General features: G+C 36.3%; 2 protein-coding genes across 7 annotated transcripts in view; one reads left to right on the forward strand and one right to left on the reverse strand.

The window, feature by feature from the left end:
* Positions 1-11298, forward strand: LOC107683960 (transmembrane protein 165-like). Its single transcript, XM_016480057.1, has 6 exons — positions 1-347; positions 2490-2721; positions 3698-3873; positions 3989-4174; positions 9919-10024; positions 10116-11298. Exons 1-6 carry the CDS (start codon positions 207-209, stop codon positions 10190-10192), a joined length of 918 nt encoding a protein of 305 aa, XP_016335543.1. The 5' UTR covers positions 1-206; the 3' UTR covers positions 10193-11298.
* A 4785-nt stretch (positions 11299-16083) lies between these two features.
* LOC107683961 (circadian locomoter output cycles protein kaput-like) overlaps positions 16084-23332 on the reverse strand; it is a 48361-nt gene continuing 41112 nt past the window's right edge. For 5 of the 6 annotated variants that reach the window (XM_016480063.1, XM_016480062.1, XM_016480061.1 and 2 more), the window contains 8 exons: positions 20364-20470; positions 20083-20230; positions 19812-19887; positions 18470-18641; positions 18281-18381; positions 18045-18134; positions 16403-16561; positions 16084-16326 (listed from right to left, as the gene is read on the reverse strand). In XM_016480063.1, the coding sequence (XP_016335549.1) occupies positions 16084-16326; positions 16403-16561; positions 18045-18134; positions 18281-18381; positions 18470-18641; positions 19812-19887; positions 20083-20230; positions 20364-20470 (1096 nt within the window). The remainder of the gene's footprint in view (positions 16327-16402; positions 16562-18044; positions 18135-18280; positions 18382-18469; positions 18642-19811; positions 19888-20082; positions 20231-20363; positions 20471-23332) is intronic. The other variant, XM_016480064.1, reaches the window with a different exon arrangement.

Here is a 23332-nt window from a genome sequence, read left to right on the forward strand (position 1 = left end):
ACCAATCGCGGTCAGATTTTTTAAACCGATAGGTTTGTCTATTGTCTATAGGTTTTCCTTGGTATCAGTCTCTCTCACCGCGAAGATGACCATGATGGGCTAGCCTGATCGTAGCGACGAAACGTTAATGTATATAAATTAGCGGTTTTATTAGCTTAATTTGCAAAGTATTATCACAACAGAAGCCGTATTAGCCAGCCCTTAAGATGCCTCTTCGGGCCGGCGAGCAGCGTGGCGGTGGCAGGTCCTTATGCTTCCTTATTCTACTAAACGTCGTGTTGTTTTCAGCCGGAGTTATAGCAACTCAAGAAGAGAATAAAGTCATTCACGAGGAGAAGCCAGCGGAGGTTCGTATGAAACATTTATCATCTTTGCTAGATAATATACATATGTAAGAATGTTTAATAAAACTATAAATGTGTCAAAGAGGACTTGTGCTTGAAGTAGCCGGGTATTTAGGCTAGTAGCACTGAAGGGAAACTAATTTGATTACACACTCTCTAATAGATGTGTCCACTTATTAGGAATTTTTATATTTTGGTATTATATTTTTATGTTAGGAGTTTGCCCACCCTTCACAAACATGAAGTGCGGGATGAATTAAGACATTTTATTGGTCAGAGACACATTGTGGCATTGAAATTAGGCTTCGATTTGAGGGCTTGAGAGCAGATCAAATGAAAAACTCAAGTGCATCGATCTGTAGTAAGTGTTTTTGTAGTTTTGTTGCATTTAACATGGTAAGTTGATCTCAAGGGGACCCAATAAGTCTAGAAATTATTTTTATTTAGTTATAATAACAGTCAGCTAAACTGATTGAATATTTTAATTGACATATCTTTCATTTATTTGTTTTATTTTAACAGAAGTAAATATCAGCTTAGGAGGGCTGTCAAATATTATCTGATAATTGGGGGGCCTTGGAGTCAAAAAGGTTGAAAACTACCAATCTAAGTTAAAGGGGTCATATGATGCGATTGAATTTTTTCCTTTCTCTTTGGAGTGTTACAAGCTCTTGGTGCATAAAGAAGATCTGTAAAGTTGCAAAGACTAAAGTCTCAAATCCAAAGAGATATTCTTTATAAAAGTTAAGAGTCAGCCACGCCTACCTAAAACGGCTCGTTCTAACACGCCCCCACATGTCTACATCATGATGTGGGAAGATTTGTATAACGCTGCCCAAATGTTCACGCAAAGAAAGAAGGCGTAACTTTTATTCGTGCTGTAGTATTGTTGCCGCCGCCACCATGTTGTGAAGACGCTGTGTTTTGTTGTGAAAGCGAAACTACTTTGTTTGGTCTTCCAAAAGAGGACGATATCCAAGCCCGCTGGCCGTGCCGTTCTCAAGCTCACCGGCCTCCTCTCACTCAGCCCGCCGGCCGTTCATCACTCTAGGCCGCCGCCGCCGTGTGTGACACTGTGTGTTTCGTTGTGAAAGCGAAACTACTCTGGCCTTCCAAAAGAGGACACGACTAGAAATCAGTGGTTAAGTTGTATTTACAACACTGTTCCAGAACACTTCAACCCAAATATTCAGATGTGTGCAGCACATTTTATGGAGGACCGTTTCCTGATCCTGGGAGAGTAGACTACAATGCTGGCTGTTCTGACTCACAGACTGTAAGTACGTTTTTTATATTTAAAGAATTTGCCACTGATGATTCAAACGCGAGTTTTGGGCAGTGTAGAGTAGCGCTTGTTGTTTGCCATTTCTCCGATCTCAAATGCATGGTTTTATGTTACACTATGGCCTGACAGGGCATCACAGTATGGTGAGGGGCGTAATATTTCCGTCACACGCTTGAGGTATTCGGCCAATCACAACGCACTGGATAGCTGGCCAATCAGAGCACACCTCGCTTTTCAGACCGATGAGCTTTGTAAAAATCGACTCGTTTCAGAAAGGCGGGGCATAGAGGAGAAACAATAATGTACAGTATGTGGAAAATAATGTTTTTTTGAACCTTAAACCGCATAAACATTTCATTACACAAAATAATGTTCTTTTTAGCAACATCATATGACCCCTTTAAAGTAGTATCATAATGACATTCATTCACATCACATATATGTATAGATTCAAAATATTATAAGTTTGAAACGTTAACTTGGTGGATTGAATTTATAGGATTACTTGAAGCAGTTGAGAAAATGATGTAAAGTTGAACATTCATAACATTCTTGTTCAATTCTTTACATTTCTATGTCCAACTCTACAATATATTTCTTCAGGCAAACTGTTTGGATACATAAGCAATCGTACTACTACAGAAGTTGACAATATCAAGAACTGCTGTTTTGTACCCCCATTTTTTCCATACTTTAATCCTTGCTTTATAGATAAAACGCATAAATTCTAATATTAAAAAGCTGAATTGTATCTCTAAATATTTATATTGCTTCATATTTTGAATAAATTAGTTGCTTGTAAAAATTGGATAATTGTTACTATTAATTGATCTGACATCTGAATCATAATTTTTGTCCAGCTGCAGAAGGCAACCACCGGTCACGCACTCGGCCCGGCAGTGAGTGTCGATGAACACAATAAGGGAAACCTGGGCTTCATTCATGCCTTTGTGGCGGCCCTCTCAGTCATCATTGTCTCTGAACTGGGAGACAAGACGTTCTTCATCGCAGCCATCATGGCTATGCGCTACAATCGCCTCACTGTTTTGGCAGGCGCCATGTTGGCTCTGGGACTCATGACGTGTCTGTCAGGTAGGTTGTTCAAATGCACCTTTACTTTTTAAATCATGTTCAGAGGTTGATTTGCTTCACATCATATCTCATCTTCCACTTTTCACCAATACCTAAAACTTTTGGTGTCGCATGACTTTTAGACATCCATAATGTAGAATAAACTATTATCTGACATAACATGAACCTAGCATTAAAAGAAGCTAGTTTTAAACAAAATCAAGACCCACCTCCTTAAAACAGGGATATTGTCCTGTCCCACCTAAGAGGTCTTGACCTCAATTAAAATGTAAAATTATAATGAATATTTTAACCATTAAAGTTACACAATAATATAATAAGCAATCAGTAATTGCAAAAGAACATTTGGTCTAAAAAAAACAAACTAGCTAGTCCCTACTGAGTGAATGCTTAATTTGTTAAATTTGCAATCATTTTACCCATTCTGACATTTTTTGGTTTGATTTTAATGTTTAAGGCTAGAAATTGTCATCATCTTTGTCATTTCTTTCCAGTTTTTTACATGTCCTAAATTTGTTTTGATCTTGCTTATGTGGCTTTTTTTTTCTTTCTTTTTTTAGATTGTCACCTCTTTTTTTTTTTTTTTTAATTCTCTGGGTTCCTATTCTTGTCTTTCATATCTCTCTCATCTAGCTCATCTAATACATACAGTGTCAATGAAAGTCTTGTGAGATATTTACAGGATATAATTCATCATGCAAATTTTGTAGTAAATTTGCATCCGTCTAAAACCACATCATCATGCCGTACTGGTCTAAAAGACTTCTATTGACAGGCCTTTTTCTCTCTTTACCACTGTCTTATATAATTATTAGGGTTATATTTTAGCTCATAATTCAGCAATTAGACTACTGAGTTTGTCTTTCTATGTACTTAAAATCTAATGCATTAACAGAGAGTGTTTATCTACCATGTGTTATTTATAAAATCCTCTGAATGCACGAATGACCTATTTTTCTGTCCGTCTTCTCATTAGTCCTGTTTGGTTATGCCACCACCATTATCCCACGGATCTACACCTACTACATATCGACAGCGCTGTTTGCCATATTTGGTGTGAGGATGCTGAGGGAGGGAATGAGGATGAGTCCTGATGAAGGGCAAGAGGAGCTGGAGGAGGTCCAGGCTGAGATAAAGAAAAAGGATGAAGAGGTAAAAGCTTTGTAGTTCAAGTGTGTTTGTTCACAGGTGTGGCTAAATAACACCCCCTGCATAATTTAAGCATCTTATCTTACCTTTAATTGATTGATTCCCTCTCCTCTCGTAGCTTCAGCGCTATAAGCTAGCCAATGGCTCGCCTGACGTGGAAGCGGGGACGGCGGCAACCATATTACCTCAGAGAAGGTGTCACGGCGTGATTTCACCGATATTCATTCAGGCACTCACCCTCACCTTCCTCGCAGAGTGGGGCGACCGCTCTCAGCTTGCCACTATTGTGCTGGCTGCAAGAGAGGTATGTACACAGGGTCCAAAATTAAGACTTATTCTAAATTTGATTTCTTACCATTTTAAAATTGCTTACCTGGATGGGAGATTTATTTGCTTGCTTGCTTTTGTTTTTGTTTTAAATTTTATTCTTACTTAAAGGGGTAGTTGATTGCGATTTCACTTTTTTAACGTTAGTTAGTGTCTAATGTTGTACAACCGGAGCACATGCCTCCGATGTGAGGGGCGGGACCTAGACTCGCACTAGAAGCAGTTTAGCCAATCACAACACACTGGACCAGCTAACCAATCAGAGCCCATCGCCTATTTCTTGTAATGCATACAAAAACGGCTGGTAGGGACTACAACGAGTTACTTCCCGGGTTCGTGACTTAACAAACCCAGATAACCCCACCCTCGGGAAAAGGCAGCAAAGGGGGTGAGGCCATGCTGCGCTGCTTTAGAGAAGAGGAAGAGAAAACTAGAGGTGCACACAATCAAGCCTAGAAAAAAAACAGTGAACCACCCCTTTAAAACTTTTATTCTAAATTATATTTTATAAGTAATTCACTTTTACTGAAAATACTTTCTCACGTTTTACCATTTTAAATATTGTTAAGGCCCAAGAAATTGTTTTGCATTTAAAAAAAAAGGATGAGATATATTTTTATTTATAAATAATTTTAAATAACTGTTCTACTAAAATATTCACATTTGACCATTTTAAATATTCTTCATACCCATGAAACTGTATTTTGCATTTTGTAACAAACTGATAATGTAGATGAGATTTTAATTTTTAATTCTAATTAATAATTTTAGACATTTATTCTGAATTGTTTTATAAGTAATTAAATTTTACTAAAAATACTTTGCCGCTTTTTAGCATTTTAAATATTCATAAATCGATTAAACTGTATTTTGCTTTTTTTTTTTAAATAGATGAGATCTGTTTATTTATAATTAATTTAAATATATATTTCTACTAAAATTTATTGTAATGTTTTACCATTTTGAATATTCTTAATGCTCATTAAATTATTTTGCAATGCAAAAAAAAATGGCCTGGATATATTATATATTATATTATCATGATGGTTATGATGATCCGACGATAGCTGCTCGCATCTCAGCTTGTCTAAAGCCTTATTCGGACGGGACTAGTTTTCTAAACTACATTTGAGTTTCTATTCTTATCACCTGACGTCTGCGATTTTCATGTACCAATTCGGATGGGACTAACATCTCCGTGTTTATTACAGAGGTGGGAGGGTCTGTTTTGTGGGCGTCACAGAGATCACACGCTCTGTATGCGTGCATTGCGTATAGTCATTCGGATTGATTACCATTAGTATAATCACAGTTTTACTACAAATACCATGGTGAAACTAAAGAGGCTAGTATAGCAAAAACATGTTAATGTGTGGTTACTTTAGTTTAACTATTTTATTTATTTATTTATTTGTAGTAAACACGTTTAATTTTCATAAAGGTACATATGTAATTAAAACATTATGTAATTGAGTGCAGAAATGAACGTGAGTAATCTTACCTGACACTGATATTACAATAGCCAGTCTTAACAGTTTACGTGATCTGGCTCTTGATTTTATTATTGTTATTTTTTTTTTATTTCTTTGCCGGGAGGCAAATATATCAAACATGCGCGCGGTAAGAGCATCCATGGTAATTCACGTTGGCCAAAACACACAAGGAAACGTTTTGTGAAAAAAAATATCACTGGCAATCACAGACATTCGCATTCGGACAGGATTAGTTTTCTCAGAGGATCAATAAATTTGCTGAAAAACAGTAGGTAATTTGCTCTGGAATTATTACAGAGGTTGTGTGAGAAAAACAGACGTGGCAGATTCGGACGGGATTAAAATCACCAAGTATGTCTGTGAAACACAAATTTCTCTAACGACCCCCTGTAAAACTAGTCCCGTCCGAATAGGGCTTAACGGACATTTCTTGCTGGATGAAGGACCATCACCTTGAACTCAACCTTGCCAAGACAGAACTGCTTGTGGTTCCATCAAACCCATCGATTCATCACAATTTCACCATCCACATCATCCATCCACATCAACCATAACTCCTTCAAAAACAGCCAGAAACCTTGGAGTTGTGATTGATGATCAGCTGACTTTCTCAGACCACATTGATTAATATTTAATGAGCCGAAAAGAATGCACGTCACACCTCTGTTTATCAATTTGCACTGGCTACCAATAGCTGCTCGCATGAAATTCAAGGCATTAATGTTTGCATACAAAACCACCACAGGCTCTGCACCCCTTTACCTAACTTCATTACTTCAGACTTATGTGCCCTCTAGAAGCTTGCGTTCTGCAAGTGAACATCGCTTTATTGTGCCATCCCAAAGAGGCACAAAATCACTTTCAAGGACTTTTAAATTAAAGGGGTCCTATTATGCTTTTTCACTTTTTGAATTTTAGTCATTGTGTAGTGTATGTTTGGGCATAAAAAAGATCTGTGAAGTTACAAATCTCAAAGTCCACTCCAAAGGGAGAGATTTCGTTTGAAAAAATCCCTTTCAAGAACTACAATGAATGTTTTCCGGGGGTTTTTGTGATGTCACAAAGCAGGCCATTAGAATATCATTAAATAAATCCCACCTACGGAAATATGAATGGTTGGGGGGTGGGGAGGGGCGAGGTCGTGGGGGTTGAGTGCATCAGACAAGACGACGACGAAAAAGAAGTGCTGCTGTAGCGTCAAGTTTTCGCAAGTTATTACACATGCACCTGAATAATTATGTATGTAAATAAAGCAGCGTTTGTGAGCGGAGCGCTGCTTTGTGTACAGCCGTTACCGGGGAAACTTCGATCTCTCCCGCTCTAAGCGCCTCCTGCTGGCAGAGAATGAATTTGCATATATATGCCTCCACAAACCGAGTGTAAAGGCCTGTTCACACCAAGGATGATAACTATAAAGATAATGATAAAGATATAGTTCTAAAAATCGTTCTCCATATTAAAGTATAGCAGAGTCCACACCACAACTATAACGATAAAGAAAAAGAGAAACGATATTGTTGGAATCACTATCAGAACGATTTTTCTCCAGCTGATGAACGATAAAAAAATTGACAGCCAATCAGAATCATTCCTGCTGTAACGAGCTCAAGAATTTAAAGCGGCAGATGTGCATGCGCTTAGAATAAACAGATGATATCGTTCACTGGTGTGGACGCTGATATCGTTATTTTTATAGTTATCTTTATAGTTATCGTTCTTGGTGTGAACGGGGCTGTAGCCTCTATTTGATCTAAGAAGATTCTTAAGATTCTGTGAAAAGGCTGAAAATTTTTTTTTTTTTTAAAGGCTTCAATGAATTGTGGTTACGTTGAGAAATACAGTAAACTGTTGTATAACTCATAATTATGACAATTAAAAGCTGAGAAGGTGAAGAACTGCTTTCTTCAATATGTTTGGATATGGATGTTTTGTGTGTTTCCTGTAATGATGTGTGATTGTAATCACAGGTCTGAGAGATGGCCTCTTGCTCCGAGTTTTGTGGGTCCGGTCACGCGGTCAGCTCCGGCTGTCATGTTTTCGGAGTGTGTTCTTATTTGCACCACTTCTACGAGGAGTACACAGCCTCAATGAAGGAGCAGCAGGAGGACTTTCAGGGCCAGATATCACTGCTGCGGTGGAGCTCAAGCTTCTGGAAGGTATCAGAGGGAACCGTTCAGGTGTGTTTAGGGTTAGAGCTAAACTCTGCAGGACAGTGGCCCTCCAGGAACAAGTTTGGATACCCTTGACATAGAAGAACCTTTTTGGTTTCTTAGAAGAACCTTTTTTTTTCTTAGTGTAAAGAACATTTTAAGAATCTAAAGAACCTTTTTTTTTTACTATACACTCTTAAAAATAAAGGTTCCAAAAAGCGGTTTTCACAGCGATGCCATAGAAGAACCATTTTTGGTTCCCAAAAGAAACTTTCAGTGAACAGTTCTTAAAAGAACCATTTTATTTTTCTTGGTATGAAGAACATTTGAATCATCTGAAGAACCTTTTTCCACTATAAAGGATCTTTTGTGGAATGGAAAGGTTCCATGGATGTTAAAGGTTCTTCACAGAACCATCAATGCAAATGAAGAATCTTTGTTTTTAAGAATGAAGTTTTGTTGTGTTAAAACAAAGATCCAAAGTCCTCAGTTATATGTTGTTTTAAGGATTGGCGTGTTTGCTTGAGTTCAAAAACAAATTCGATTGATTCCACTTTGCCCCCTCTGGCCGTTCTGAAAGTATTATGATGTTTTGAAGCCTGGTACATTTTTAAAACACTTATGTTATTAAAATGAATATCACTGAAGATATTTATTGCCTAAAATATGCATAATCAGCAGCAGTTCACTTTCAGATTCACATCACCAGCTGTCAATCACATCAAGCAGAAGGAAGAGTCTTGACCAGTCTTGACAGCAGGATTATAAACTAAATCAAACTTGTTCACTCTTAGGTCACACTTGCCGTTGGTGTCGTGCTCCTGTCATTGAGGCTGGTGGTCATGACAGTGGGCTATTGCATCCCCATTCGCATCATCCTATCTAAAACGTGATTTAGCCAAAAAAACAAACAAACACAACAATAACGTTACCACTCTAATATGTCTATCCGTGCGTGCAAAGGTTCTGCGTGATCTTCTTGTTCAATATTCTCTGGGTCTGAATCTGGCTCAAATTGATATGGCAATATTGACGCCATCCTTAACTAAACTTGCTGCTTTGGCAAGGGCAGTACTGAAACACCGTCTAAGCTGTTCGCCAATCACAACACGCTGGTTCTTTAAAAAAAAAAACTTGTCCCTTTTAGACTTGCACTCTATTAATTTACAAACTGCTTGTTTTCTTAAAAAAAACACTAGCTTCTATTTGTTTTAGAACTATCTATTTGTTTTCTGTTTATTTATTATACAATTAACAAAAGCAAAAAAGGCCTCTGACACTAGCTTGCTCTATTCTTTTTCTATTCTATCCGTTTTCTTTGTATTTATTATATAATAAAAAAAAAAACTTTCTACGTGTACTGCGTTAAGCTGAGACTTGTTATAGCACTTGCATATCATTGCCCTTTTGTTGATTTTGATGGCTTCCATTGTCCTCATTTGTAAGTCGCTTTGGATAAAAGCGTCTGCTAAATGACTATAAATGTAAATATATTATACTATAAATACATTTTCTTAATTCCATTAGACTTTTATTCTAAATTATATTTTATAAGAAATTAACTTTAATTAAACACTTTGTCACTTATTAGTACCATTTTAAATATTCCTAAAGCTCATAAAAATTTATTATTTAAACTACATTACATTCAGTTGCATTATTTAATATTATATACATATTCCAGCATTCTCGATAGCTCAATATTAGCAGCTAGCAAATTACTTGAGTGTTGTTAAGTGGAGTAGTCGTGGCCTAATGGTGAGAGAGTCGGACTCGTAATCCAAAAGTTTGCGAGTTCGAGTCTCAGGTCCGGCAGGGATTGTAGGTGGGGGGAGTGAATGTACAGCGCTCTCTTCCACCTTCAATACCACGACTGAGGTGCCCTTGAGCAAGGCACCGAACCCCCAACTGCTCCCTGGGCGCCGCAGCATAAATGGCTGCCCACTGCTCCAGGTGTGTGTTCACGGTGTGTGTGTGTTCACTGCTGTGTGTGTGCACATTCCTAGTATGGGTAACCATACTTGGCCACATGTCACTTCACGTTAACTGTGAATAACTAAGCCGGTTTTGTGCTGCAGAATCCATTTGGAGTAGCAGTTGGGGGAACATTGGGACACTGTCTGTGCACAGGCCTGGCTGTTATCGGCGGAAGGATGGTGGCTCAGAAGATCTCCGTAAGAACCGGTGAGACTGAGTCATTTACAGCATGTTCTATTGTTTTGCATAAGCACTGACCAGATTTATTTGCTGATACTTCCTGTTGTTATCTCTACAGTTACAATCATTGGTGGAATCGTTTTCCTCGCCTTTGCGTTCTCTGCCCTCTTTATCAAGCCCGATTTTGGATTCTGATGGAAAAACTGACTCTTGGTTTCATTTTGTATATATACAACCCAGAACAAGTGCAACAGAGCAAAGACTGCAGATGGCTTGTTTATATGTTTGAGTGAATCTCTTTTGTGTGAGTAAAGTATGACTGAATGGAAAAACAGTTTACTGCTCATGTCTTAATGAGCATTTCAGGTTTTTGCTTAATCCCTCCTTGTTTTTGTCTTTCTTTACTTTCAACCAGGCACTGTTCTGTTTTTAGGTGATCATTATATTTCTCCTGTATGCCTCCTCACAGTTTACTTGAACTTGCCAGATTTGTCCGGCACATAGTAACATTTTAAATAACAAATCACGAATCTTGTTTCTACATTGTTTTACCTCTGTTTGAGCAGTGTGCTATGGGCAAATACTGGCCTGGCTCCAGTCTACTTCAAGTTCAAGCTTACTTGACTACAACAGCTCTAAAACTAAACCCAGATCAAACACTGTCACTCACCCACTGCACAGCAGTAAATCTACTCGCGTCTCAAGAGTATTTAGTGGGTAAGAGCCTCAGCAATATAACAGTCACAATTCCTTCATCAATAACAAACTATAGTACTGAATTGAATGCTGAATAATGCTATAGGAACTGCCTGGTGTCTAAACTGCCTGTTGAGTGTTTGTCCTTTATTCATACCATATTACCAAAGGCTTTAAATGTAGTATGGATTTATGTGAGATCCTATTACTACATCACATGTGGCCTTTAAACCCAGTCACGGTATTTATTGGTCATCATTGTGCGCTCATAAATGCATTTGTGTTTCTGCGTCACTGGTCATAAAGTGTTCGGAACAGTCATGCTTTCACAGGCTCCCCTGAAAGAAGCACACGGCATACATTTGCTGTCTCCTTGTGAAGGAAGAGTATCATATCTTAAGTCTGCCCTTTTCTTCCGAATGGTTTTTATTTATTCTACTAAGGAGCAGATATTGATATTTTGTCGTAGTTGATTTGTTCCGTTGAGAAGGATATTTGGTTCTTTCTTTTTTTACATTTTCAGGGTGACTTTGTCAATATTTGACAGGGGCTAACTTTGGAGAGTGTGCTGATCGAACTATTACAGAAGAACTGCAAAAATGTTATTCCTGTAAATATTGAATAAAAAAGTCAGTCTCAGTCTGTCAGATGTGGTTATTTTTTCACAATGCGGAAAAAATATTAAATCATGGAGCAGATGTAATAACCCTATACTGTTATGAAGCACATTTTTCAAAGATGTTAAGAGAAAAGTATCCAAAAACATTTTGATGCCATGAGTCACACACTGCATTAGATGCAAAAAATCAAACCAACTGGCATCTGCAAAAAAATGACACTTCAGTTTTCCTAAGGACTAGCTTCACTTTTTTAAACCGTTTTGTTTTAAATGATTTTTAACCAACTAGTCTCAAGGTAAAATTTTACAGCCATCAAGTTCTTTAAGGTGTCCTAGAATAACCACAGGTGTAGTTCAATACATGTTCCACAGAGTTTGACAACCAGAACTTGCCAAGATTTGTCTTCATTTTGAATTAAATTCCTATAGCTTCATATTTTGAAACCTAAGAAACATTGTAAATGTTTTGATTAAAATGTGTGCTTGTGCTAGATTTAAATAAATACCACTTGTCATAGATACATGTATAAATTTTTTATGTGGCCAAGACATTCTACTTTTTGGGGCCACTGTAAATATGTATACTTATTTAATTCAGAGATTTTTCCCTAGTCCATATAATTTTTCTGAGCTTGAAAATGATTAATTGTACATGATGAATAACAGACATTTCTTAGTTATTCTGAAGCACTGGTGGTGACCAGATTTTTCAAATGAAAACATGGGACTTTTTTTTTTTTTTTTTTCATTTTCTGGTTGTATTTATTTTCATTTTCTCAAGTTGTGAATATACTGTATACAAAGTAATTACAAATTATACAGCAATTAAAATGTTATTTTATGTTTAAGCTGGAAATGGATCTTTACGATCCCTAATTAGGATTATTATATTGCATTTTAGGTTCATTTTAAGCGCCAAGTATGTGTTTTCTACAAATGTAATTGTAAAATATAATTTAGTTGAACGTTTACAATTCTGTGCAAAACAATCCCGCACCGTTCAGGTCCAATATAGTACATACAAACGATATTACTTTCATTTGACATAAAAATTTGTACTTGACTACCTTGAAACCGATGACTAATGATAATAGTGTCCTGCTCTCATCCAGGTTAAGTTGTTCATTGCTTAAAGGGGTCATATGATGCGATTTAAATTTTTCCTTTCTCTTTGGAGTGTTACAAGCTCTTGGTGCATAAAGAAGATCTGTAAAGTTGCAAAGACTAAAGTCTCAAATCCAAAGAGATATTCTTTATAAAAGTTAAGAGTCAACCACGCCTACCTAAAACGGCTTGTTCTAACACACCCCCACATATCTACGTCACGATGTGGGAAGATTTGCATAACACCGCCCAAATGTTCACGCAAAGAAAGAAGGCGTAACTTTTATTCTCGCTGTTGCTGTTGCCGCCGCCGCCATGCCGTGGAGGCGCTGTGTTTCATTGTGAAAGCGAAACTAATTTGTTTGGCCTTCCAAAAGAGGACGATATCCACTTCATCATGCCTAGAGCTGATCCGTGCTGGTCGCTGAGGAAATACATCAACTTCGCGCTGTGGATCGCCGGATCGGCTTTCACCGTGGACGAAGCGGTGTCCAGCCCGGGGTCGTCACATGTGGTTGCCGCAAGCCCGCCGGCCGCTCCTTCGTCGAATCCGCCGGCCTCTGCTCACTCAAGCCCGCCGTGTGTGACACTGTGCGTTTCGTTGTGAAAGCGAAACTACTTTGTTTGGCCTTCCAAAAGAGGACACGACTAGAAATCAGTGGTTAATAACCTTAAACCGCATAAACACATTTCATTACACCAAATACACAAAATAATGTTCTTTTTAGCAACATCATATGACCCCTTTATTAAAGCTGCAGTCCGTAAGTTTTGCCTCTTTGTCGCCATCTCTTTTTGAAAACCTGCAATTGCCGCTGTCTGCGGAATTATCTTCCTTGCGTGGGTTGTGCTCCGGCATGGCTCCAGCACGGACATACCTGTCAACCCTCCCGTTTTTCCCGGGATTCTCACGTATTTTACCATTCTATCCTGCTATCATCCCGTTTAAATATTTTCCCGTATTTCTCCCATATTTTCTTTCTAAAAAAAAAAAATCCCACTGGGCGTATTTTATGTTTGCTACATTCGCCTCCGGTAAAACTCTCGTAATTTGTATGGCCCAAACCTCATTATATGAATAATCACATCAACAAATTTCAAGGTTGCCCAGTTGCCAGATCTTGTATGAAATACATCCTTCTCACACAATCGACAAATACAAATTTCAACCCATTTGTCACCTCAACTTGGCAGCCTACAACAGTGATGACTACCGTGGGAAGGAAAGGATCACTGGTAGAAATTGGACGGGAGGAGAAGACTCAGGTGGTGCTCCGGTGAAAAAAAACATATACATGCAAATTGAGATATAGCTTACACTTCAAAAGGCTATGGTTTAATTGTTTAAATATGAGCACTGCAAGTTGCAAAATCAGGTGCTGCGCTGCTTTGTTTACTGCGGTTACCGGGGAAATGGCTATATTCCTGGCGAAAAGCCAAAGAATGAGGAGAGAATGAATTTGCATTAAATAATTGTTTGATAATAATTGTTTAAATTAATATAATACTATAATATAATAACTGATACTTTTGATCCCGCCCGAACCACCCCTCCCTCCCATATTTTGGGACCCAAATGTTGACAGGTATGAGCGCGGATGAATCTAATGTTTTGAGGAGTATGTGTGGCAGTCAGTCACTGCTCCGGTGTGGATATTTAATGTACTTCACAATCACAGATTCTAGCCTACATCTTGGAATATATGACCCAAATAAGAATTTTCACCGTATATTGCCATCTGAACAAGTAACAAATCTGCCACATTTGTTCTGACCAACTGAGGAAAAAAAGCATTACAATAAATTGCGCTACCAATGGTGATTTAATCTAAAGATCAGTTAGCTCATATCACATCAAACCATGCAAATAATTATTATTGTTATACTTTATTCTCCAATTATTAATGTTAACAACATCGGCATTGCCTATAGTGTGTATTAGCGTGTCGATTTCAATTTCTGTACAGTCTCTCTAATTGTCATACCATTCAAATTTCATATTAAGAAATTCTTCTAGACCAAAAAGCAAATTATGCTCCCTTCGAACTGGTTGTCTTAAAAATACAAATCTTGTGTAATCCCAGGCTATCTGTAATCAGAAGCACATTTAAAACTGGAATATAATTTCATTTAATTCACGTTTCATAAACAATCCTTTCTGCATTACAATCTGCCATCGAAATGATACATTTAATTATTCCAGCTGCTGTGAGAAAAGGCTATAAACGATCCGCCACCTGCAGGATCCTCACATGCGATAGCCTAGTAGCCGGGACAACTTCATGTTTACAGACCTGACGTAATGACGCAGTGCCATGCTCGAATTTCCCGCGAAAACCTACCTGTACCACTCAAATTAGAAAACATTATTATAAGCTAACCGTTGTGAATCGGGCTAAAGGCGATAGTTTTGAACACTGGCTGGATATGTACTTGCTCAAATATTGATTTCGGATAATTTTTAACCAAAAAAAGTTACGGACTGCAGCTTAATAATGAAGTAATGGCGCAAGAGCAAGTAATCAGTGTAGACTGCTTGCAGCCTCTCTGAAAAAAATAAAATAAATCATTTTGGGTGTGATGTTGCTGTTTTACAACAGTTAATTAACAAGAAGTTAATATCGAGTAACTTACATTTTTAACAGGATGATAGTTCGTCGGGTTTCCAAACGAAAACAGTTCCAAAGGAAGCCGAAGTTTGGATTTGGTGATCGTCTCCTAGCAACAAACTGTGATTTGAATCTTTACTTGAACAAATCGGTTGAGTGAATGATTAATTGACTCGACTGGAAAAAATCCCTTCTACCAAAGCACAAATCTAATTTATTAAACTTATTTAGAGGAAAACAATCTCACCAAAATGTATAGGAATAAAAACAAGTCATGACAATGTGAATATATATACAGTGTTCTCCTGGTGATGGGCTCATAAACATTAACACTAGCCAATGTGAGAAAGGTCTTTAGTTGCTTAGAAGTTAGCCTGCAGTCCTTTGAAACCTAGTGGACTTTTACACGTCTTGCTTTTAGAGTGTTGGTATTTATATACTTTCACATTTAATAGAAGGATGTTTGATCTTTTTTTGTATATGAACGTACCACAGATGTTATTTACAGACCAGTTTTTGGATTTATAAGGCTGAATATTCAGCAAAAATGCACATTTTCACTCCTCTAAACAGTAATGTAGAAGTGTTATTTTGGTATTATTTATATACTATTATAGTTTTTATTAATACTTTACTTTTTGATTTAGTTTTTTTTTTATTAGATTTCATGATTTTTTATCCTATTTTTATACTTTACTGTTTAGGTTTGATTACTTTTACTTATTTAGGATTAGAGTAACTTATTTCAGTTAGTTGTCAAGGCAACATTTTTAAATACCATTTAATTTTCAGTAAATTTTTCATAAAATATTTATATTTTATTTTATATCTTTTTTTTTTTTTATAAAATATTTTTGTTTTAGTTAATGACAATAATCTTTTAATGCAGCACTATAATCAGATGGGATTTCCTGTCATTAAGTAATTAAATTACATATTTATTTTAAATAAACTGAACATAAAATTTAATAGAAACTTATTCGGTTCTATAAATAAATTAGAATTCCTAGTAGACTTTATTGCTACGTCTGTTGCTGTTTTTCAAATGTGTTCATAGCTCACTGTCTCACCTGAGTTAGAGTGGAGCTCTGATCTCTGAGAAGGTTCTGTTGTTGTGGCGGTGCCTGCTGAGTGACAGTGTGTTGTGTCGCTGTGTGTGTGGATTGCAGGCCACTTTGCAGGCTCCCTGCCGGCACCACCGCCCCCTGCATGGACAGAGCGCCCCCTGGCTGCACGGATGATCCCTGCGTCAGCTGCACTGAGCCGAGGTTGAGACCACCACCTCCGGGCTGCAAGAACATCTACATAGCCAAACAAAAGTGTGTCAATGTGAGGCAGGGAGTGCATCTTTAATCAAAAGCTAGGGGGCGCTCTCACCTGTAAGCCCTGACCTTGCACCCTCTGCAGCTCATCCTGGATTTGCCGCAGTTCGTCTTGTTGTCTCTGGATGTTGGCCTCAATCATGCGTGTGCGCTGTTCTAGTTGCTCCTTAAGATGTTGCATCGCATCCATCTGCGTGGAAAACTGCAGCACCGGCTACAAAACAATGAACAGCACCAGGTAAAATACTTTCAGGAGGCCTCAGGGGTTAAAGTTACCAGAACAATACAGGTCTTCAGATGGAAAATGATTCTGCAAAATGCTCTTCAAGGTCACATGATTCTTTGCAGCAGCATTTTATATAAATATATTTTAAAATGTAATGATAATAGATAGGTAAGATGTAAACTGGATGTAGACTGTAGAACAGGGTTCCTCAAATTTTGCCCTGGAGGGCCAATGCGCTGCAGAGTTTAGCTTCAACCCTGATCAAACTCACCTACCTGTGATTTTCTAATGATCCTGAAGACGTTGATTAGCATGCTCAGGTGTTTGATTAGGGTTAGAGCTAAACTCTGCAGGAAAGTGGATCTTGTGGGCCAGATTTGAGGATCCCTGCTGTACAATATCTAATATTCAGATTCTTAAATATATTTGAATAAACCCAAAATATGATTTTAATACACGTGTAATGATCATATTATCATTAAATAAAACTGTTAACACTGCAAAGCAGTGTGAAAATCTGAGCCTGTTAGAGAAATTATATCTATTAAAGGGATAGTTCCCCCAAAAATTAAAATTCTGTCATTAATTACTCACCCTCGGATTTCATCAAAAATATCTTAATTTGTGTTCTGAAGATGAACGAAGGTCTTAGGGGTTTGGAACAATATGAGGGTGAGTAATTAATGACAGAATTTTTATTTTTGGGTGAACTAACCCTTTAAAAATTAAATATTTGTATCCCTTTTTTTAAAAATTGTTAAAATGTTACTGTTCTAATGTTCAAACAAATGCCAATAAATACATTTTGGAACAAAACAAATTTGCATCCCAAAGGTATTTGTATAACTTATTCAGTTTGGGGTTGATAAGATTTTTTTATACAGAGACCAAGGATTCATTTATTTTGATCTTTAGTGTCACATTCAGAAATCATTTTAATATGCTGATCTGGTGCTAAAGAAACATTTATTATTAGTATCAATATTGACAACAGTTTCGATGCATAAAATTGTTGTTGTAACTTTTTTTTGTAAAATTCTTTGATGAATAGAAAGTTAAAAAGAACAGTATTTATTTAAAATATTCATTTTGAATAAAGGTATTAATTTCAATTACACTTTTGGTCACCTCCACCAACATCATTGTCAAAACTACACAAACTATAACCTTTTATACCAGTACATCTGTGATTATTTATAATTATTTATTGTGAAACAGACTGTGTATTTGAACAGACTGAGTAATTGTTTCATTCATTGAAAAGACAACCGTTTAAGCCAGTTCCTCTCTATGCATCAGTGGCACACCAAAGAATGGCGTAGATCCCATTGATTTTATGTGTCAAAGGTTAATTAGGTATATACATACATCGACCACCATGCTTGCTCTAGTGGCACCAGGCACTCAAAGACCGGGACACTAATTAGCAAGAGTGATAGAAGTGAATGCAGTAATAGGGATGCTGAATTACCTGCACACTGGGCTGAAGTGGTTGAGGCTGCTGAGCCTGAGACACAAGAGATGTTGCCATCGTCTGTCCTGTGTTCTGAGAACTCATCGACTGAAGAGGGACGACACACAGGGTCAATACTCATTTCATGTTAGAATTTTCTCTTCTTATCCTAAATTGTTTGTTTCCATGTTAAAATGGGTTTTGTGTGTGGACACTAGATTTCATATGATTCATTGATGATGGCATGTACCAACCTGACTGCTAATGGAGGACCTCCGCTGTGATGTCATCTCATTGGCTGACACTGATTGGCGGGGGGGTGTGCTACGGTCTGTCTGTAGCTTTGTCTGTGTGGCTACAGACACACAAACATACAGTATATGGGTCAGTCATAGTACGGTCTTAACATCTCAATATGCTATGGCTGCGTTTTTGAGAACCACCTTCTGTCTTTGGTATGTAATACATACACGTGGGGTCCGAGACAGCGGTGTGCGAGGAGGATTTGCGGGAGCTCCGTGAGGAGGCGGAGGGTGTGCGGCTGTGATCGAATCGCTCTAGCGCCTCCTTCAGGCTGGAGGTGTTCAACTGGGACTCAGAGCCGGAGTCCTGAGACTGAGCAGAGTGAAACCGAGAGGGATTAATGGTTTGTTCTGGGTTCAGTGCAAGTTAAGATTTATCACAACAGCATCTGTGGAACATCGTTGATTATTACCATAGAACATTATTTGGGGAGGGGCATTCTTTAAAAAAAAAAAAAGGTTAATTGAAAGGTTTATTAATCTAACATAATTATATAAATTATAAATAAATATTTAATTTATCAAATTAATATATTGAATAAATGTTGAAAAATACATATATTGAGAAAATACATATATAATAAAATATAAATGTTTTTTTGAATGATACATTTGAATTATAAAAGAATTTGAATTTGTGTAAACAGTGTGACCCATTAAATATAACAAAAAAAATTAATAATAGTAATAATATTATTGCACTATATTTATTTAGTTTTTTAAATAAAATAATAAAGTGTGATAATACTATTATATTTTAAAATAAAAAGGGAGTATTATATAAAAATACAATTATTTTACTGTATTATTTTTATTTATTTATTTTGTTTGCAGAACCCGCAGCACATAGCCTAGATTTATGCTTTCAGTTTGAATGGAAATCTTATACAGTATCACAGTTGATCTGAAATTCTGATTGTGCATTAACAGCTGTCAACCATGTTAGTACACAAATGAGTGGTCTGAACTTATTTACAAAGTGCATTTTTAATTTTGGTTGTGCATACGGCACCTGCTGCGCACCACTTATATGCACCCCTGGATATTTTACATATTTGCCCAAAATGTAATAAATTATTAATAACATAAAAGTATATAAATCAACTAAATATTGAAAATATTAAATATTTAAAAATAAATAAATAAATGTAATATCAAGATGAAAAAATAAATATACATTAGTTTAAATCAATTTACTTAATGATATTTTACATATCTGTCTGTTATATTTGTAGGATGATTGGGAATTCAGAATTGAATAAATGATATAATCTTAACAAAATAAATGTTTTAAATCTATAGGAATAAATATTACACTTATTACACATTAAAATAAATAATAAAAATAAGCTATTTAAATATACTATTAGTAGTATAATATTAAATCAAATGTATAAAGTTTTTTTTATGTAAATAAAAGTATACTTGCCTGTTATAATAAAGGCTAAATGGGGATTCAGAACTGAATTCAGTAATGTCTCACCTTGTCTGCTGAGATCTCAGGAGGTGAGTCCTCAATGCCCAGTTCCCTGCGCTGTTCAGCCCTCACTTCAGCATAGCTGAGACAAAAAGAAAACATCTGTTATATAAATAAATAAATAAACCTAAGAAATTCTCTATAAACAGAAGCACCACATCCTGCTTTATGCTTTATTATTCTGTGCCTGCTAGGATTCAGTGTAAAACCACTGGCAGAAGATGGCAGCTGTTTCTTTCTTGTTAGTAGTTCAGATGTTTCATGTTCTGAAACTCACCTGACCACAGTGTGTGTGCAGACGATGAACTCCGGCCGTGAGTTCCACTGGTGGTAGGTGATATAGTAGTGAGTCTGAAGCCAGATCCACTGCTGACCTTTAGTCAGGAAACGGTAATAGCACGACTTCCCCTTACCATACTGCATCACTGCAGGGAGAGAGATATCTTATTATTACAAAGTCAAAACTCAAAACAGTGCCACTCATTCATAAATTTCAAACCGTTGTCCATTTTTAAAAGTGGGGAGACACGAGTGCACACAAACAGTAGATGAACTCACAGTGTTCATGGCACTTGGCCAGAGTCTCCAGGTCATCCACATGATAGTAGTCGTATCCTGAAGTACCCAGAACCTCGAAGGGTAGGTAGCCTATGATGGGGGGTGCCCTGCAAAATACAACAACGCAACTTCACATCATCTGCATACGTGTATTCAGTGGGGTCATTCTAAAAAAATATGGTGACAAATATATCCACTGATTTGAGTCAAGAAAAAGAATTCAAATGGTCAAGAAAATATATAAAAGGCATATTTCTATAATCTAAACGTTTGTTACGTAACATTTGCACATTTCAACAATACAAAAAACTACTACAAAATTATCTGAATTTGTCAAGTGTCTGAAAAAACCTGTGTGCCCTTTATCCAGTATAATACTTCTATGGCAAATATTGTTATTTATTTATTTAATTTTTTCCAGGTTAAGCATTAGTGCAAAGTCTAACAAGTGTGCTAAAAGCAAAACAAAATACATTTAATTAATACCGTTCTTAATGAATACTATAGATCCTGTTGTCAAATGTCACAAACATGATGAATTATTGTTTAAAAAATTTTTTTTCAAGGTCAAAGCTCAGACTTCATAGAAGCTGTTCAAATGTGCACATGGTGATTTTCCCACCAAGTTAATCAAGTTATTAATTTTCATTTAAATGCATTTTTGTGGCAAATTGTTTTGTTGCAAATGTTCGAGTTTTAAATGTTATAGTTTATTGATTTTGATTGATTTATTGATTTTAGACAGATTTCTTTTTTTGTGTGTGATTAAATTAACACCACATTTAAAAAAAGCATAACCATTATCTTCTTTTAGGAAAAAGAGAGTTTACTTAATGACTAGAAATAATGTTTTTATAGAAGAAAACTAAACTGAACTGAATTCAAAACTTCTGCAACATCACTGAAAAAACGATTCATTGAATTTACTAAAAAAAATTTAAGGTAAGTAGTTGCAATCAATTTATTTTAGCTACATTTAAATAAACAAATTTAGTTGACTAACTTTCAACATTTTTTTTTTAAATGTAGCTAAAATAAATTGTTTGCAACCACTTACCTTAAAAATTTTTTATAATTTTTTCAGTGTTCTACATTTTTGAATTCAGACCATCTATTATTTTAAACAATTTACCTATTTAAAATGACTCAATGCCATATTTTTTGCAAAGACTGAGGTCTTGGAACAGATTTTCAGGCATTCCTTGAGTCATATGAAAATGTTTTGGGATAAAAACAGCATAAAAAGATCTGAAGCGCCACTAGCTTCTGCTAAACAACTGATAATGTGGAAAATCTTATTCAATCACTTTAATATCTAGCATCTGTGCCGATTAAACCGAATCCGAGATTTTAACTAAATATAGAGTAGCACCAGTGCCAGCAGCTATTCTTCCAAAACAACTCATCTAAATTCAGTAAAAACCTTTCCAAGCATAATGGCATTATGTTTTTATAGAGAAAATGATGTTCATGTTATTCCAAATGTATAAGCCTTTGAGCCTGTGGGCTGAACGTGAGCTATTGATTACTCCGAGTCATGCTAGTGCTAACAAAGTGCAAGCATGAACAACAAAGAAGTCTCAAGGGGAGTGTATTGTGACTGTCACAGGCTCACACAGCTTGAAGTGCAGGACTTCTCGAAAACAAGGTACTGTAAAGAAGTGACAATAAGACAGTGGTTCTCAGTTATTTTTTAACTCCAAGGCTCCCCATTGTCCACAACAATATTCTAGTGCCCCGTGACTTTTCAATTTGTTTGTGATTATTACTGGATTAGGATTCGTGGTAACACTTTAGTATAGGGCAGGGGTGCCCAAACTCGGTCCTGGAGGGCCGGTGTCCTGAAGAGTTTAGCTCAAACCCCAATTAGTCACACCTGAACCAGCTAATCAAGCTCTTACTAGTCATACTAGAAACTTCCAGGCAGGTGTGTTGAGGCAAGTTGGAGCTAAACCCTGCAGGACACCGGCCCTCCAGGACCGAGTTTGGGCACCCCTGGTATAGGGACCAATTCACACTAGTAACTAGTTGCTTATTAGCATGCCTATTATTAACATATTGGCTGTTTATTAGTACTTATAAAGCACATATTCTGCATGACCATATTCTACATCTCTAATCCTACCCAATACCTAAACTTAACAACTACCTTACTAACTATTAATAAGCAGCAAATTAGGAGTTTATTGAGGCAAACATCATAGTTAATGGTTTGTTAATAGAGGAAACTGGACCTTAAAATAAAGCGTGACCGGATTTGTTTTTAAAAACATTTTATACTTACAATTTGTACCCCATAAGATATTTGACAGCTTGGCATAAACTAAAAAATGTTAAACGGTTAAACTGTACTGCTGAATGGACTGACAGGCATTTATGGTAAACTAAAATATATTTGAATGTTATTTCTGTTGAAACTTGTATGGCATGTGTCAACTAATATTAATCATATTTATTAATTATATTTGTAATTACACAACTCTAATGAAAACGCTGCAATTTAGTTTAAAACACTTAAAATATATTCACTTGTAATGCAATAACACTATAGTTAAAATTATAAACAAGTACTTAAAATGTGCTTTAGTACGTTAGTAAACACAAAGATTATTAAATCATGATGCTTTGTAATATATTTTAAAGTAAAGCTTTTAATTTGACTATTATAAAAGTACACATTTTGAAAGTGTACTTTATGTACACTTAAGTGGTCTTTAATTTCATTAATATTCTGCAAGTACACTTAAAAAAAAAACTTTTATCATTTTAAGAACCCAATTCAATGTTTATTTAAGCACAGTTTTCTTTTTTACAATGAATGATTTGTTCCTTGCTATCTATTTTTCCAACTTTAGTCCTAATTATTTTCTACTTCTGCTGCTTGTTTTATTCTTCTGTTCCTTTTCTTTCTTTCGGTCTTTCTTTCCTCGTCTCTTAGTAGTAGTAGTAGTAGTAGTAGTAGTAGTACC

The sequence above is a fragment of the Sinocyclocheilus anshuiensis genome, unplaced genomic scaffold (assembly GCF_001515605.1).
Source record: "Sinocyclocheilus anshuiensis isolate Anshui unplaced genomic scaffold, SAMN03320099.WGS_v1.1 scaffold637, whole genome shotgun sequence".
Lineage (NCBI taxonomy): Eukaryota > Metazoa > Chordata > Actinopteri > Cypriniformes > Cyprinidae > Sinocyclocheilus > Sinocyclocheilus anshuiensis.